This window comes from Salvia splendens, chromosome 17 (assembly GCF_004379255.2).
Source record: "Salvia splendens isolate huo1 chromosome 17, SspV2, whole genome shotgun sequence".
In the NCBI taxonomy this organism is placed as follows: Eukaryota; Viridiplantae; Streptophyta; class Magnoliopsida; order Lamiales; family Lamiaceae; genus Salvia; species Salvia splendens.
The window spans coordinates 28,176,276-28,194,381 of record NC_056048.1 but is presented as its reverse complement, the minus strand read 5'-3'; the positions used below and the strand labels follow the sequence as shown (position 1 = coordinate 28,194,381).

At 33.4% G+C, this 18,106-nt stretch overlaps 3 protein-coding genes and 1 long non-coding RNA gene across 7 annotated transcripts; 1 reads left to right on the top strand and 3 right to left on the bottom strand.

Annotated features, from left to right (window-relative positions):
• Positions 1-662: 662 nt before the first annotated feature.
• Positions 663-5,483, bottom strand: LOC121773581. 2 transcript variants are annotated; one of them, XM_042170470.1, is made up of 12 exons: positions 5,427-5,483; positions 4,392-4,481; positions 3,636-3,741; positions 3,402-3,535; positions 3,111-3,307; positions 2,511-2,789; positions 2,369-2,427; positions 2,185-2,221; positions 2,035-2,106; positions 1,738-1,888; positions 1,494-1,625; positions 663-1,334 (listed from the first exon to the last, which is right to left on the bottom strand). In XM_042170470.1, exons 3-12 carry the CDS (start codon positions 3,724-3,726, stop codon positions 921-923), a joined length of 1,566 nt encoding a protein of 521 aa, XP_042026404.1. In that variant the 5' UTR covers positions 3,727-3,741; positions 4,392-4,481; positions 5,427-5,483; the 3' UTR covers positions 663-920. The 2 variants fall into 2 exon arrangements, with proteins under 2 accessions (XP_042026404.1, XP_042026405.1); XM_042170471.1 differs by lacking the exons at positions 4,392-4,481; positions 5,427-5,483 and having other exon boundaries at positions 1,120-1,267; positions 3,636-3,735.
• LOC121773582 lies at positions 1,312-4,896 on the top strand. The gene is made up of 4 exons (XR_006044770.1): positions 1,312-1,396; positions 1,794-2,116; positions 2,194-2,394; positions 2,695-4,896. It is a non-coding gene; the product is annotated as an uncharacterized LOC121773582 (long non-coding RNA).
• Positions 5,484-6,210: 727 nt separating the features above from the next.
• LOC121775282 lies at positions 6,211-9,608 on the bottom strand. The gene is made up of 7 exons (XM_042172340.1): positions 9,116-9,608; positions 7,842-7,941; positions 7,586-7,648; positions 7,228-7,339; positions 6,870-6,952; positions 6,669-6,730; positions 6,211-6,557 (listed from the first exon to the last, which is right to left on the bottom strand). The coding sequence occupies exons 1-7, from the start codon at positions 9,301-9,303 to the stop codon at positions 6,449-6,451; spliced, it is 717 nt and encodes a 238-aa protein (XP_042028274.1). The 5' UTR covers positions 9,304-9,608; the 3' UTR covers positions 6,211-6,448.
• Positions 9,609-14,676: 5,068 nt separating this feature from the next.
• Positions 14,677-17,239, bottom strand: LOC121775160 (rRNA-processing protein fcf2-like). 3 transcript variants are annotated; one of them, XM_042172164.1, is made up of 6 exons: positions 17,086-17,239; positions 16,018-16,264; positions 15,851-15,911; positions 15,509-15,580; positions 15,300-15,415; positions 14,677-15,049 (listed from the first exon to the last, which is right to left on the bottom strand). In XM_042172164.1, the coding sequence occupies exons 2-6, from the start codon at positions 16,233-16,235 to the stop codon at positions 14,935-14,937; spliced, it is 582 nt and encodes a 193-aa protein (XP_042028098.1). In that variant the 5' UTR covers positions 16,236-16,264; positions 17,086-17,239; the 3' UTR covers positions 14,677-14,934. The 3 variants fall into 3 exon arrangements, with proteins under 3 accessions (XP_042028098.1, XP_042028096.1, XP_042028097.1); XM_042172162.1 differs by having other exon boundaries at positions 17,012-17,214; XM_042172163.1 differs by having other exon boundaries at positions 17,053-17,209.
• Positions 17,240-18,106: the final 867 nt, after the last annotated feature.

The following is an 18,106-nucleotide window of genomic DNA, read 5'->3' as shown; positions in this document are numbered from 1 at the left end:
TTCTGATGTTTGATTCAAATAGATTGTGATTTCGCATACCATGGTTTCTCATGCCATAACCATACAGATTTTAGTTTTCCTCGGGTACTTTGGTTTATCTGCATGAAAACTTACAGCTATTATATTTCTTGTAGGATGAAGGGAATCTTGGATGAAGGTTCTGATGTTTTGCAGCATATGCATATGATCCTACAGCTGTTCTACTGTTCTTTCTGAAGATTGCATGTATTTACATTACTTTTGAGACTTTTGAATGGCAGTGATCTACTCATATCCATCTTGACTTTGTCACAGACATGATGCTTTCAATGTCATCTAGTAGTATGTTATAATTCGATATGTAATTCATTAACTTGAATCATTAATTGCTCTCCCATGTTGCAGTAGCATATCTGTTAATGATAATGATGTTGTTTGGAAATTTAGTCCCTCATAGCACATAAGTGACATGTTGCATCCAGATTCTAAGGATCTGGAATGATATCAAATTCCAGCATAATATAACTGATTTAAGAAAAGAAAAAAGATTTAGACTATTTGGATCATTCTCGAGTGCACAGAAATTTGGCTGCCCACTCAAAACAACACAAGGCAGCATAAGATATTCAGCTGCTGCATTATATGGCTATTGTGCCAACTGCCAAGTATCTGAATACTATGACTGAGAACAAATTAATTTAACTATTTTAATTGAAATTCCTACATAAGTCAAAAGTCCTACTATGTGCTACAGAGTGTTAGTGCCTATATAGCTGCTGTGAAATTTTCTATCTATCTCTCCGATACATTGTCATTCACATGATCCAAACAGTTATATTTCATCGGCAGGGGAAATTTTTACAACTTGCCATACAAGGGGTTTCTCTATGTGTACAGTCATTAGGTTGTTAGCATCTCCTATAGTTTTCTTTGATTTCTACTTATTGTTCTGGACCATCTTCTGAGTCATCACCTGTATGATTTGTTGCTCCACTTTCTATGGTACCACCGTTATGAGGGTTGATTGATCCACCCGATGAGTGATGAGTTTGGTCGTGGTGTTCTTTGATTGTCCAAATGGGAACCAAGATCACTAGCACCACTGACAGGAACAACAATGCTGACCATAGCAATCGTATGTATCTCCTTAGTGGCTTGCAATGTTTGTTAAGAATTTCGGACAAGGCATCCTTGACTGGCCGACACTCAACAAGGCCTTCTATGCTAGGAAATTGATCGAGTAAAATTTGTATAGAAGTGCAGTATGCTCCTATTGCGTTGTAGTAATCTGCAGGAACCAGAATTCCTCCATTACATGTGGTCTGGGTATCAGGACAGGCTATCTGTTTTATAACCTTCAGAGGCAAGAGATCTGTTCTTAGTTTAACATCGCCCTCAAGAGAAATTGTTGGTCTCGGTGAGCCTCTCTCTCTCTCTCACACACACACATAAAAGAAGTTGGGAGCTTTGATGTGAGTGAGTAAAGTAGATTCAGTTTTCATAGGTCCCCTTACCTTAGGAATATCTCCTATTCGCACAGATGTGTTTGGACAGTTCCATGGCTGGTAGTCATGTGCAGGTGTTGGGGAGAAAGGATTGCAAATCTGAATAATTCCTCCATATGATATAGATATATTTTCGTTAACCTGCAATAGTTTATAGTTTATACCACCTAATAAATTACCATGACAAATAAATGAACCAAGAAACATTTCTATTCATACAGAATACATTTCATCTAACTGCTTATCAGCTTACCTTATTCACTAAGTTGTGTATCCCTGCAGTAACATTATTAAGCATTGGTTTTGCAGAAATCAACTGTTCACAGGGTAGAATGGGACTCAAGCTGTTGTTATAAGGATTCCTCTGGAAGCCTTCAAGTGCTCTGCATGTGTCTCCCATCAAGCTGAAAGTTTTTATCCCTTTATTTGATCCGATGGACATGTTGTATATGCAAGTCAAATATTGTACTAGAATTTATTTTTACCTAGATATATCCATACATTTTTTGGTTCACATCAATTGTTTTGGAGCTTGGAGATGAAAACTTACGTTTGTAGGAAGAAGCTTATCCCAAAAAGCAACCAACAGAAGAAAGTTAACATCCAGCTAACTGCTATTAATCTGCAATGGGGTAAATCTGTTAGAAATTATTTCATTTTAATCAAATGAGTATTCTATATATTAATTCCTTGAGCTTACACTTGAAAGGGCCTCTGAAAGCTTGAAACTCCAAGAGCTGTAATAACAAGAGCATTTTGTGAAGAAAAGGAAAATGCAGGAAAGAAAGCTCGATTGTTATGACTATTGACAAATTTTTTTAACAGAAGATTGATTTGTTTTAACACAACTCATCTTTGGAAGCAGGGTGCTCATTTGGCCTTACCTAAGAGAGAGATTACGACAAGTAGTGTAAGTGTTATCGTCACTGTTGTCATTGCGTATCTGCCAATACCAGAAAGTAGTAATCATAGATCTACATTGACTTTGAATTAACATAAAACAGAGGGAGCAATGAGAATATATACGATGTTTTCAGGCCCTTTTGTATTAAGTCCCTGTTCTTGGAAGCATGTGTTTTTATAGCAGAACCCTGAGTTTCGAGCTTGATGGTTGTTGAATTCATTAATTGCTTGTTCTTTTCATCCATTTGTTGTTGCAAATTCTGGCTTATTTCCTTCATGGCTCCAGTTATTTTGAATATTGTGTCAGATGCGCCATCTGCTGTGTCAAGAAGAATTTCTACCACTATCTTTGCTCTGGAATGGGACTTTGAATTACCTCCAAAAGCCAAGCCAGAGGCCGCTCTGAAATGATAGCAGCAGGTATGATGTTTTTTTGTGTAATTAGGACTTCTCGTTTTGAAACACAACTTCTACAGCTGCTTCGCTTCTAATGACTGTTGTTGCCATGTACTCCCTCCGTCCCGGACTACTCGCACATTTCCTTTTCGGCACGGAGATTAAGGAATGAGTGTATAGCAAAGTCAACAATTGCGGCTGTAGGTGATAATTTTTACTAAAAATGGAAAGAGTGCAAATAACTTGGGACGCCCAGAAAGGAAATAAGTGCAAGTAGTCCGGGACGGAGGGAGTAATAAAGAGTAACCTGATGTGCCTATTACTTACACTGCAAGGAGCGTACAGAAACTAGCCAATATAATAGGTTGTAAATGGTACTGCTCATAACACGATGATTTGTTCTTGCGCTTTCTGCTCGTTTTGAAGCAATCAGTTCTTACTAAAAGAAGAATTCCATATCCTAGACCGCATAGGAGCCATATTAGTGCAACAGCATACCCGGGTATGCCTGTAAATGCCGTTGACTGCACAACAGAACATATGCTGTAAAATGACGTCACCTCTCATTTTCTGTTAAGATGAAAGGGGTGGGAGCAATATCTATATACCAATACTTACACTCCAGTAATGGTCATTTGTAACGTTATATCCTCCTCTGTATTTCTTCAATAAATTTAAAGGGTCTGCTCTAACGGTTTCTTTCATATATGTCGTCCCTACTGAGGTCATGTTCGATCCTGTTAAAATTCGTCCTGAAAGGTTGAAAGCTTTCATGCAAAGTTTATAAAAGAGTTTTTGCAGAGGTTAAAAGCTCCTAAAGTAGAGAAGCAAAGGAAGAGATGAATCAGTCACCTGCTTCGGAGCTGGAAACTCCTGTGAAGCTCAACGCAAGCATTCCTAGAATCACATGCTTTGCCATTCTTGTTCCGCGAAAGGTTCCCATTTCTTCTACCTATCACTGATTTTCTGCCTATATTTAATTGTTTGGATAGGAAATTTAGAGGATCTTTTCCTCCCCAACTTAGACCATGAGAAATATAGAAATGCGTGCTCAGAGTTTTCCATCACTCAGAGTAAATTGGAGACAAGCTAACTCTATTTAGGGGGCGTTTACTCTGTGGGATATGATTTATATATAGATGAAGACAAAGTGTACTTTTAATGTGAGATACAGAGACTGAGCCATACTAGGTGAAAGCCCGACTTAGAAAGAAAAAAAAATGTTAAGGAAAACAGCTTATAGCTTTATGGAATTAGGTAGTATGGCATATTGTAGATAATTCACCAATACGAGGTGCTTGTAACGTGCTTCATTTATGCTTCTACTTAGAAAGAAATTGATAGGAGTTGATGGTCGTCGATTTAGGTGATTGAACATTTTTCTCGTGTTCAAGCTTAGGTGCAGAAAATTGGGAGTATGAAGTGAGTAGGAACGAATCCGTAGATATGCCTATTAATGGTATTTTGGTAGTTGATGCAATCTATTAATGGTATGTTGCCATGTTGGTACATAGATGCTATAATAAATGGTGTTTAATTTGCATTATACGTCATCAATGCATGCCACGTGTATAGATATTGAAAGAAGGAAGCAGTCAAAAAACTCACTCGGAAAAGAACTGCTACTCCTTTTTCCTCTGAGCTCGCGTTTCTTGTCGTTGATTATGAAGTTTTGCTCAGGGAAGCTGATGTGAGTACCTTCGAATAGAATAAAATGGGTAGGAATTGATCAATGTATTCCATCGATCCAGTTAAACTGGAATCGATAGAAGATCTTCATTTTTCATAAAAAATGAAAAAAGAAAAGGGACAAATATTATCACTGGCCATTCCTTATATTTTTTTAGGGGAGAGGTTTATGCATGATGAAGAAAAGCTACAAATAGAATTATTAACAACTAAATATTATTGTTATTATTGTAATTTAGTGTGTAATTTGCGTCGCATTTGCTCTGTGTGTCCTTTTCTCAGTTTTGACTTTTAAAAGTAAGTCAGTTAAAATGTTTTCTATGTTTCCGACCGGAAAATGTGTTAAAAACTGGTTAAAACATCTTTCGATTTTTAAGGATTTTGTAATATATTCAGTACTTGAATTTGTTGGATTGTATTGTAATTATGTCAATTGTTTCCATAATTCTTTTAAGTATTCAAATATTCTGTATTAAAATAATACACACACATACACACCAAGTTTTTTTGAAAAAAAAAGTTGATAAATAAAAAAGGTTTTTCACGAAACAAGATTAAAAGTTTAATCCATGATCATATAAGTATAGTATAATAATCGTAATACAATGAGAAAAGAAAAATGCACAAACAAAGATTTACTATATCAAAACTATCAAAACCATAAATTCTTATAGAAGTGACCAATTTCAGAAATAGATGTGAAAAACATTCAACGCAGCATATCATCCTAACAATAATGTCGACGAAAATAGTTGCTGTATACCAATTCAAGAACACCATCCTTAACAAATGTACCTTATACAGATAATTTAAATAAACGAGGAAAGTAATAATCCACCATTTTCAACACATTAACGATTGGTTATATCTACATCTAAAAGCTTCGTGCATATGATAGAAAATAATTAAAAATTTAAAAATTATATTTTCATTAAAATGAGAAGATAATCATACCAGCTCATAGTGTATTGGATTGTTTTATGCAGATTCTCTGAAACAAAGGAATTATCTTCCCTGGCTTCTTGATTGAGAATCTGCATGTTGTTCCCATCCCTTTGTCAACAACAATAGGAAAAGAAAAACCAAAAAATTAAAGGGTGAAAAGTTTGAAATTTGAATGGTAGAGAGGTAGTTCAATTTTTGTTTGGGTTTATATAAATAGGCTAACATTTTGTTTATGGAATTTGAAAAATAATAATGAACACAATGTGATTTAATTTCGTAGTTAATTATATCAGAAATATATATTACTCCTAATGAATATTACAACTGAAAAAAATTTAACAATAATGTAGAACAACAATAATAAAATGTACAATAACACATGTATTAACGAAGCATGTGCAAAGATTATTAGGTAATCAAATTAATTAAATCTAGTTTTATTCCAATATATTCTGCGATTTAATAAAGCATGTGTAAAGATTAAGTAGTATAGTTTATTCCACTTCAATGCCTTGCATGCATGGTCATGTGACCAACCCGACCCGAATACCAATCAGGCCCGCCCGGAATGTGCTTTGCTCGTCGAATTGAGTCGGGTCGGCCTTCAAGCCCATGAAATCATGGCCCAATTTACCAAAAGATCAGCCTATTTTTGACAAGTTGAATTATTTACATACAAATACTAGTAATAAACACTCATCTCCAATTAACAAGCATCAAAATTATGTAAAAAGTTGCAAATCCAAATACAGAATTGGATTCTTTTTCATGGTGTTATGTTATACAAATCCAATTCATCCATACCAAGTCACTCTATTATGAATCAACTCAAAAATTCAACGTTTCAAGGTACAAAGTATACTCCAAGAGATTTGATTCAACCATTTTCAATACATTCAGATGTTAATTACCTCTACTGTCAAACAAGATAGCAAGAAACACGTCGAGCCATCCATCTTTTTGTCATCACGAGCATCAGCAAAGTCAGGCCGCGCGTACAATCTGCAGCTTCTCGATGATCAGTGGCTTGATCATAGTTGGATAGGGAAGTTTGTCAAAGGAAGGATGGAGTTTGCTAGCTCTTCGTTCAGCTTCGGGAGCTGAGGCATTCTCTTCATCACTGGCCCCATGCCGTTCAAGCTGCAGTCGATGCATACATTGACAAAAGTCAGAAAAAAATGCATCAAATGAAAGTCAAGAACCATACTTACAATCAAGAAAGTAGTGTGAATCAAGAGAATGATGGCCTACTTGTTTAAAATTTTAAAGATGTTATCCCGAGCTTGGCTCAGAAGCCCGATGTTGTCATGTATCTGCAAAACACGACAGTGAGAGAGCATACATTAACCGCGTAAACAAGTAGTAATTGATGTATAAAGACAGGAAGTTTAGTATATAATCCCAAGATAATCATCATACTCTATTAAGGTTGATTAAACATCAAGATTTTACCTGATGAGTTGAAATATTTGCTGATATCTGTTTGAAAGTCCACACGTTATGCTGAAGAAGCTGTCGAGTGGCTCCAGTTACATCTGTCAAGACAATAGTAGTATACGAGGAAGATCTTTAAGAGCAGATTTTGAATCTTCGACATTTCATGCGTATTGTGATAACTTTGGAGGAAAAAAGATTGGAATTTGGCTAATACTTTGCAAAACACACAACCACCAAAATACAGTACAGAGTAATATGAAAGAAAAACAGTGGAAATAAAGCAGAATCGAAGCATAGATAAGTTTGAGCCGCTGAATTAAACATGTACGCACGCATGGAAACCAAGTAAAACTGATCTCTTGGAGAGGCTAACCATTGTATGAGATGCTGTCTTCATTGCAATTGGAAATCATTCCTGAAGGTTGAGATGGACCCGATTGGATGGATAGTCGAGAAGGCTTTGCAGTAGTGTCGATGTACTTTTCCTGATAGAACGCAATATATTCATCAAGCCTCAAAAGTCTACTTATAAAGTATATTAGAGGAAGTAAAATGGTTGTTAGATAGGAGCTAAATAAGCTCTAAATCACTGAGAGTTTTCCATTTTAAGAAGTTGGAGATATGCATAAACGAGAATTTGAAAGGCGCCCGTGAAAAAGGAAAAAATCGATTCTCTGCTACTTCAGTTGGCAGCAGCAGATGAGAGAATGGACTCGAGGGAAGTAGTATACCTTTCGATCTTTGCTCTTCCTTGCATTGAAATCGTCTTTCCGTCTCTTACTTATTTCCTTCTTCTGCAGAGTCAAACGAATCAATCAAGATAGCTACACATACTGGATTGCCATTTTGACAGGTTTTGTTCTTTCTAGCTACGAGCAGGTTCGATTTCTAAGCTTCCGAATTTTTAATTATAAATACGGAAATTTTCTTTGATAACATAAAAATGAAATACAACTATGCCACTTTGAGAAGACGAATAATACTCACAGTCATCCATCTGCACCTCAAAGCCACATCTCGAACGGTCTTGTTCTTTAGTTGCACAGCGATCTTTGCATAACGGATGATGTTCGACTCTGTGGCATAACTATAGGAAATCAAAAGAATCAGAATGTGTCCTTGAGACAGAAAATAATATTCTAGAAAGCAAAATTTCAATTTAATAGCACTATGTTTCTTGATTTTGCTACAAAATGTGGAAATTGATTGCAAATTGTTTCTACCCTTTGATTACTAATAGTTAATGTACAAAATCCCAGAAAATGCTGCCAAATATGCAGAGAGGCTCAGCGTAGATTATGCAGGATCCGAGGAGCAGGATGACGTTAGTACTAACAGCTGAAACAACACGATAACAACAAAACATGATCTCTATATGTATGATTTTCAAATTGGGAAAACTTCATAACAAAGAAACTCCATAACCGCGAAACAAAACCTGCATCAGAACATCGAATCTCCGTATCTCAATCTCTCAAGAAATCAAGAAACCATGTAAATATCACCTAGATGCAAATATCTTCAAAATAGGTGAAATTCTATAGCTCAAAGAAGCAATGAAATAAACATTTCAGCACGTGTTTAACTCTCACAGGCAATTTGGATACACATCCTACACATCAGATCACACTATCAGAAGAAGATAAAGCAAACATCAACCAAAAGTTGAAAAGTAAAAGAAAAAAAAAAGAATAGAAAGCCAATAAAATGTTCAAAAGCAAACAGGGAAACTTAATTCCAAAGAAAAAGATAAAAAAATCACCACAAAGTTCTCCAAGGCTGACCTAGAAACATCTATTTCACTATTTCTGTCTTATTAGGAAAACAAACCTAAAAACCCAAAAAAAAAATGAAAAAAAGAAGAAGAAGAAGATCCCAAACCACACCCAGTACAACACACAACACAACATACAAATCTCCTCTTAACAAAACACAGCAAATCAAACGCAACATTTTTTAAAAACATTATATCGCCTTCATCCCTTTGAACCACACCAACCCTTATCACAACAAAACAAATCAAGATTTACTAAAACCAAACACACACACACAAACACAAGAAAATCAGCAGAAAAATCCCAAATCCCATATCCACAGCAACAAAGATGCAAACTTTCCTATAAATCTTCAACAAAGATGCAACCTTTCCTACAAATCATCAACAAAGATGCAATCTTTCCCACAAATCTTCAACAAAGATGCAAAGTTCCCCACAAATCTTCAACCAAATCAAAATAAAAAAAACACAAAAAGGGTCTTACTTGGACAAACCCTCCTCCAAAAGAGCTTGCTCTTCTGGAGTCCAATCCATGGAAATGGTCTGCTGATGCTGAAAAGTTGGCACACCCCACTCTCCATGCACAGAGCTTCCATTGTAGGAGGAAGAAACAGAGTTGTGAGCTTGCTTGTTAACTCCTTCTTTGTAGGTCCCACTTGAGCTAGCCATCATAACAGAAACATGCACCAATAAAGATCAATTTTTGTTTTGCTTTTTTTGGATTAAAATCGATTTTCTTTCTGATCAAGATTGTTGGTGTGCCCGAGGGGCTCAAGAAAAGAGGAAGAACATAGAACAAGATTGGTTTTTTCTTGCAGCTCAAAGATTCTTGCTGGGAGAAATTGGAAGTGGTGGGAAGGTGAAGACTGAAGAGGGGAAATAAAAGTAAGATGGAATCTGAATTATGAAGTGCACGTAGAAAAAAAAAAGAAAAGGAAAGAAAATTAAGTATGGAAATACAAATGGAAGCTACTTTTTGTGTGGCTATTTATATATTTTGGTAGCACGCGTGTGAATAGAGAACATCTCTTCATATATGTATGCACATGACACATATGCACATATACATATATATGTGTGTATACACATAGAGAGAAACATATCTTGCTCACTACTAGTGTGCTATCATTTAGTCTACATTCGCTACTAGTGTGCTATCATTTAGTCTACGTTCGCATTTTTTGAATAGATGAATCATATTCGTAAGATCTTATACTAATATATTAATCCGGATTAAATGTTTTTGGTGATCACATAAGATGTTCACATGTACTATAAAAAAACTAAATACACGAGATGATTAATGCGATCTAAGACCCTAATATTTGTAAGTTATATGAGTATTTTAGTGATAAAATTAAATTTTGTAGTATGATTGATTATCTTTTTAAAAATTGATTGACTTAAATTTTTTTTTATCAAAACCAACCGAATAAATGAATAATTAGTCTTATTTTGTGAGTGAACGAATGAATTAAGGTTTACTCTTGACATAATGCATGTGCCTTTTGTTGTTTTCCAAAATGGAATTTGACAGTGGGATAGGAAAGAATTTATGGGTTTTGAGAGAAGAGGAAAAAGATTTTTCCTTTTGAGAAAATGGGAAAGTGGGGGCTGACGCAACGACAGCATAGCATCTATGGGATTTTATTTAATTTTTTTTTAATTTGATATAAATTTATTTCCTTTAAAAAAGATGATAGATTTGGAGTATTCTTTATACTTTGTCCTGCGTAGTTATTATTGGCCAGGGGAAAAGTGTCACACTTTAAAGTCTGGTGCAATGTACTTTTAATATTTATGTGGTGGAAAAACTGACATTTTCACTCACTTTGTAATGATATGAACATCATTGGACTTTCATTTATATTTTTATTTTAGTTTTTCAAGAAGTAATCATATATTTTTCGTGGGGTTTTAGTCGTTTAATTGGAACTAATCTTCTAACTTTGACAATTTGAAGAAAAAGAAAAAGAAAACTATTTTGGTTTGACATGGTGGTTTTACTATAGTTAAGACTCATTGACTATTCCTCACATTAATTTATAGGCATCTCATGGAATGGAAATTCTGAAACAGTTGTTCCTATAGTTAACTTGAATATGATAATTTTCACACACAAAAATGACATACTGTTATTTTAATTATTATACTATGAGAATGAATCGATTACTTTTGATTATCGAGTTTTCACACTTGAAAATTAAAATTTAGGGTATATTACAAAATAACGTTTTCAATATTCAAGGTAAAAAAGATGCTAAATGTCTATGTAACACTTGCTGAAGTGGTGACAATCGTTTTGTTGAGAATAAATATAAAAACATAAATCAAAATATTGGGAGCCGTTTATAGTATTAAGGAATTTGAATCGATTCTCATATTGACAGTTTTGTTGAAAGCAAGTCTTTACATGTAATATTGTGCAGAATCGTCGAATTTATAAATAAAAAATATTGCTAGTTATTTTTGAATCATCGATTTTACAAAAGAATAATAACTATTTTCCAAAGTATACGTATTTTAAAGTAAGATTCTTGAAATAAATAAAAAGATGCAATGGTGCATTAATTCATTGTTTATCTTGTAGATTGATGGGATAAGCACCAGCTTTTTCTTTGTTTTACCGAATGGAATATTTTGAATTTTGATGCTTTCAAACACCCCAAGAATAATGTTATACTCAATGCTACTATTAAAGTGACTAACAGAATGCTAATTAATACATCATGCTTACTTAATATGTTATATTGAAACGTTATTAAAAATGCTTACTTGCTTTAGACATAAAATAATAGACCCTTTCAAGAGACAATATTTCATGTTTTTATTATGTATGGTTTTGATTATAATACTATTAAACACAAAATAAATATTTTCTTATATTTAGATTATATTTGTATTTCGTCCATTCATTTTTTAAACATAATAATATATTAGCTCCAACCTGCACCAACAGTGCAATAAAAATATGTCAGATTATAGTTCCAATTTAGCCTATAGTATTATATTTCCAACTAGAGGCTAATCGAAAGTAAATTAATTTTAAAACATTCTTTGATCTCAAATGGTATTCTGATTTACAAATTAATTAATTACGCAAACCCATGCTTGAATTATTTATCTAAGCAAAAAGAATCCATTTTTTCCATTTTAATTTAATTTGCAATGGGTAATATAAACTCCTCGAGATTTGTGAATGGTTAAACTAAATATTCTTTTTGTATTTTATATTCCTAGAAGAACCCGAAGAATTAAAATTATTTATTTATTCATTACAACTGCAAGATAAGGTTGTATACTGGTTGAATAGTTAAACATATGGGGGTATATTAATTAAGAATATTTATGTGAAATTGATTTTGCAAGCATGTGACTCTTGAAATCTTAAATTCCTTAAAATGATCATGCATTGACATGTATATATACGTACATTGACCATCAATATTAAAGACAGCAAATGTCTAGATCTAAATTTACAGTTAATATTATTAAAATTCATTGGGAATGACCAACTGTTGAAAGAATACAATCTGCAAAATGCAGCTCAATTGGTGGTGGATTTTAAATTCTGTAATTCATTGTCTATAAAATACTACAGTATGTCCTTTTATTTATTCAAAGAAAACTCAAGGTGATGCTTTGCAACATTAAATGAGGACAATATATCAATGATGAATATATTAACACACATTATTATTTATGTCATTTTTCCATTTTTGAAGTGTATATATAAACCTACTTAATATCTCCATTAATTCATTTTATCACACATATTGTGTGATCTCCGTATGAGAAAATATACAAGTAACAATCATTGCTATTACTATATTTTTCCGTTTAATAGTTATAGTAATTTGGTATTGGAGCTAGTATAAACATTCACCATCATCTTTATTTCAAATATAATTGAGTAAATCAGTGTAGAGCTTGTAATATTATGATATTTTACATGGAGATAGTTTATTCATTTATTTAATTAATTAATTAATTTAATTGACATTTTTTGTGCTTTTACTTTTAGATATATTATTATTATTATTATATGCAAGAGTTGGTCATGATATATTCTAAATGATTGTTTTTTCATATGTCTATGTCTCGTATCTACATAAGTTGTCTCATCTTCATATTTTGTCCCACTTAGAGACAGATAGTCACTATTGGTTTTAGATTGATATAAAATCATTATGTACTTTTTCAACTTTTCTTTCAATACTTCTATGGCAATATGGCATGGTACAAAATGGATAAATATAATCTAACTTTGAAATCAAACAGGAGTATAAAATGTCGGGAAATTATGATCGTTCTCGTCTATCATTCTAGAAAAATAAAACATAAATAATAGTAATAATTTAAGAGTCTTATTTAACACTCAAATCTTAGTAGTACATTATAATCAAATTATGCATAGTCAAGAGAGCCGATAATTTGACTCCAATGAATGTATATTTTTAAGTGAATTAAATATTTTTTAAAGATCACGTTATTTTGAAAAGTGTTAATAGCCAAAAATTACATCAACTATAGGCATATTCAAGTTTTTTTTCACCAACTTTGAATATGGTGAAAAAATACACCAACTTTTAGCATTAAGTCAGTTTTCTTCAAAATTAAATTTAAATCGAAGATAACACGTTGGAATGTCTGAAATGATGCCAACTTGATTTGATGTGGCATGTCAAAATGTCTAACTAGACCAAAACGACATCGTTTCATTGAAAAATACATAAAAATTCAAAATACAAATAAAAAATCTACTTAATTAATTATCAAAACGGCGTCAATTTGTCATTTTAAACCTGTTTTTTCATTTCATCGCCACATCATTTAAAATTGTTAGTGGATGATTTAATTATGTCATATTATTTGAACGTGCGAAATTAGATACACATATTATTTTTCACTATATTTAAAGTTTGTGGTAAAAATATGAATGGGTCTCTATAGTTAGTGTATTTTTTTTGGCTATTAGCCCTTTGAAAACTAGGCCAATAATCAGGCAATAAAATATATTAATCATTTTATTTAATTTTGTCTTAACTACTAGGGAAAACATAGGTTAAAAGCAAGTATTCTTAATTAGGATTGCCGGAGCTCAAAGCAAAATCTTAATAAGTGATATGTATTGTCACAATCTTTCTCTGTCATGTATAAATTAATTAATTCATCCATAACACTAGCTAGATTCGGTATCAAATCACAATCGGTCATAGGATTTGTAGCACTAATTAACTTCTACTCCTACTATATAATATTGCTACCCAAGTCGTAAAAATCATTTTTCTTCTTTTACCATTTTTTTGCCTGCCTCAGCCTCGTAATATCGAAATGTTTATTTGTGATTATGTGTTAATGATTCTAAAAAGTTTGTATTACAAATAAAACATGTTGTTTTTAAAAACAATAAATGTTTATTGAATATAATTATTAAGAAATCAATAACTGTTTATTGAGTGAATTAATTATTAGCCCGATATGTTTCAAGTGTTAACGAACTTTTTGGTCAGAATAAAACATGTAACGTTAGAAACAAAGTCATGTGATGTAATAATTGTTGAAATGATAAATAGTTGAGTGAATTTGTTGTTACCCAACTATACGTAAATCTTCATAATTTTTTGCCCAAAATAGAAGATGATGTGTTCAAACCAGAGTCATGTTAACAAAAATTGAGTAAAGTGTGAAGTATTTCGCATCCTTAAAAAATGTTCTTTTAATTTTCTTGTTATATATTTTCATCCATAAAGAGCATGCTCAAGTCCAATTATTTATAAAATTTTCGTATAATTCATCAAGTTACCGGAAATGTCTATTGAAATTTAGATCGAACATCCTCATTTGTCTAACGCTAAAGATTATACTCCCTCCGTCCCAAGATAATAACTCCGTCTCAAAATATTAGACTCGTATACCACTTTTAAGGTGTCCCAACATATTTGAGCATTTTCTATTTATGATAAAAATTTACTTTATTACCAACTCCACTTACACCACTAAACAACACCTCCTAAATTCTTGTGCTAAAAGAAACGAGTCACGGAGGGAGTAACTTTTTCTTCTCTTTTTCATGTATCAACGAACTGAAATTGATTAAATACAGTTAGTACATAATCTTCTCCTTTATGGAAAATCCTCACACAGAGAGTAAAATCAAACATAACACAATATCTTAATCCAAAAGCGGAAGATCTCAACCACAAAATTTGATGCACATACTTCCAATTAGAGACCAAACTTGCTACCAAAAGCTGCAAAATTTGACAAGGAACGTCCGTTGTTTGTCGATCTGCTTCTGTATCAGTGTCTGCTTTTCTTTCCATTGCTCCTTCCATGCTTCTTGAACTTATTCCTCTTCCACTTGTCCACTCCAGCTGGCCGGTTTTTCTCCTCAATCTCCCTAACTTTGCGTTTCCTGCATCATAATGGCGGATAGCAAGACAAATTAACAGTCTAGTCGATTAAGGCTGGCTTGATTTTGTTTACATCTTTTAAGTAGCATATGTAGACTGACAGGCAATAGGCATGACATGTCCTGAACTTCACATGAATGAGTACAAGCTTTCTTGATGAAAAAAGGCAATATGTATGCATCACTTTTGCTTTTTACGCATTTTAGGACTAACAGGACTGGTGAAGTGCACTGGATAACAAACATCACATACCTATATTGGTGGAAAGTGCTGTCAGCAAGAAGCTCATCAGCAAGAGTTGCTTTTCTCTCCTTTTTAGTAAGTCTACCAGAGAAGAACTCGGATGCCGACTCTATCACAGTACCCACCTGATAAATTAGCAAATAACTAGGTCAACCACCTTTAGAGTATTCGGAAGAAATGGAATATAGCACTGTTGATATTATTGGGGTTTGGCTTGCCTGGAAATACTTGGGAAGTGTTTTGGATTCTCCCTTCTTATAGTGCCTCTTTGGATCTATCACATTTCTTAACTGCAACAATCAACGTCTCAATTTTGATCAAGAAAGTACCATTCTAAATTGATTGCAATAGATTCATAAAGCTGCACATGAACCAAGACTTTGCATGCATAAAAGATCATACACACAAAAACAATTACACTAGCAAGTAACAACAGAAACTCATCGAGCGACTACCCCAGCTTCACATGATAGGAATTGGCTGATAAAGAACATGATAGGAATTGGCTGATAAAGAATAAAATCTGTGAGAATACATAGAAAATAGATAGGTATCAGAACCTTCAATAGCTGGAGATCTTTTTTAAGCTCCGGAGTTATAGTTTGTGCGGGCATATCAAACCTGTCACAAACAGATGGCAGGTTCATATTACAAAATGAAGCATTTAGGCCCTACATTCACAAAATATGCTAATGGAGTTTAAGAAGGAAATAGAAGCGTTGAGAACCAATTCTTTCCAGCAGTGTCCTTTACTTGTTTCCTAGCCATTTTGTTCAGCTTTCTGGGATCATTGGGAGGAACGAAAAGGCCATCAACAAGCTGCGATTCAGGTTTGTAAAGGGCACCTTCTTCAGCCAGACTTTTTCCCTTTTTGGTTGACGAAAATAAATTGAGTTTAGGTTGCCACGAAAGCCCTACAGCTGCCTTACTCTCAGAGTCAGTCATGCTTTTCAGTGGAAACCTTTTGTTTGCAACTGCAAGAATGAATTCTAGGGTTCACATGGTTGACAACAACAACAACAACAACAACAACAACAACAACAAGATACACATTGGTATTTCAAGGTAAAATTGCTAACAGAGAAACAGCCAGCTCCCCCAATTATAGAATCAATTCATGGCAATCAAATTAGTGTCATTATTGCATCAAATGATTCAAATATAAGGATGGAAGATTGAGTTCGAGCTGAAATAAAAGACGAGCACAGCATAATTTCCCAGTAACATAAAGCAACATATAAAATCCTGGTTACAAATTGATGTGCAGCTCACCAATTAACTGGGACACCACGAAAGACTACCCAACGAGACACTCTTTCTTAACATTTCATCACTAGTCAGCACATCCACTTTCTATGAGCTGAATAACACAATATATTCCAACCAAGCCACATCTTAAAAACCCTAGAACCCTTAATATTATGCCAAACATCCATATTTTTTCTACAAAGATAATATTTGTCTTTCTACCTCAAAATCTAGACCACTGTAGCTTTTCACCGATACATCACAAACTAAAAGGACATAGGCACAGATTTTTTTCCATCTCTAAAAAGTAAAACTAGGGCATATGAGCTGTATTTTCATTCTAATGAAAGCATCAAAAAATCAAAGTTCTAATAAACCAACTCCAGATAACAGCAAAAATTAAGCAGAATAAGTGAAATTACAAACGAAACATACATTAGATATTCCAATTTAGAAAACAATAAAGAAAAAACCTGTCCTATTTGGTTCAAAATCGCTTTGTGAGGATCAAAACCTTAATTAATTTTAGGGGAACTCGAACCCTTACGCGACCGACGGGGATAGTTTGCTAGGGAGCGAGTAGCTGGTCTGTGACCGGCGGCACGGTGGTGGTGTGGGTATCGGCGGCGGCGGATTGTGGCAAGGTTTAGGGATTTCCGGTTGAATAGACGGGGGATTATCTTTATATTTACTGTGTTTATATATGTCGGGTATGGGTACGGATACGGGTATGGGCACAAGTACGGGCCGGTCTGGAAAGTGGATTCAATAGGCCCGCCCCATTTGACGAAAGCGGGTTAGCTTGAGAAATTCTACTACTCCTACTTCAATTGGGAAAACTGAATAGGATATAATTTTTGCTATAGTTTGAAATTTGAGATATCTAAAAACATTTTAATAATGTCATCATATTTTTTCTATACATAACCTTTTTAGAAAATAATTTCTTTTTGTTTTTACATTGAAAAATAGTGGATCTCGACTTTTTCTTATTAAATCAAAGGTGGTATTGTTGTGGTATAGTGAAAGTCATTTTTTGCTATTGGGAAATACTATGAAAAATAGTGCTCCAACTTAATAAGTATAGAGAAAAAACGTAAAATAATTTCAATCGTTTTAGTTCTCGAAAGACATAATTTACACATAAAATTCTGTCACTTTCTATTTTTAGTATTGTTTATATGTGAGATTGTAATATATTTTTTTCTAAAATGTGTAGTTATCATACTTAATTTGAAAATATCACGATCTATATGAATTTTAATGCATTATTTGGTATGAGTCATATGATGTATTTATAAGAAATTTATATATAATCATAATTGACGTAGGTGAGATATGGAACAATGAATGACACTAGAGTTTAATATTACCCTTTTATTGATTAATTTTTCCATTAAAACGAAGAGATATTTTTGTAAAGAAGAAAGAAGATAATGACGAACAAAACATATGAGTACTTTGTCAAGTCCCTTTCACTTTAGCATATAGAAGTATTTTGAAATTGTATTTGGGGTTTTCACTTCAACATGTTTAAGATACGAATCGAATCATAGGATATGGAGTTT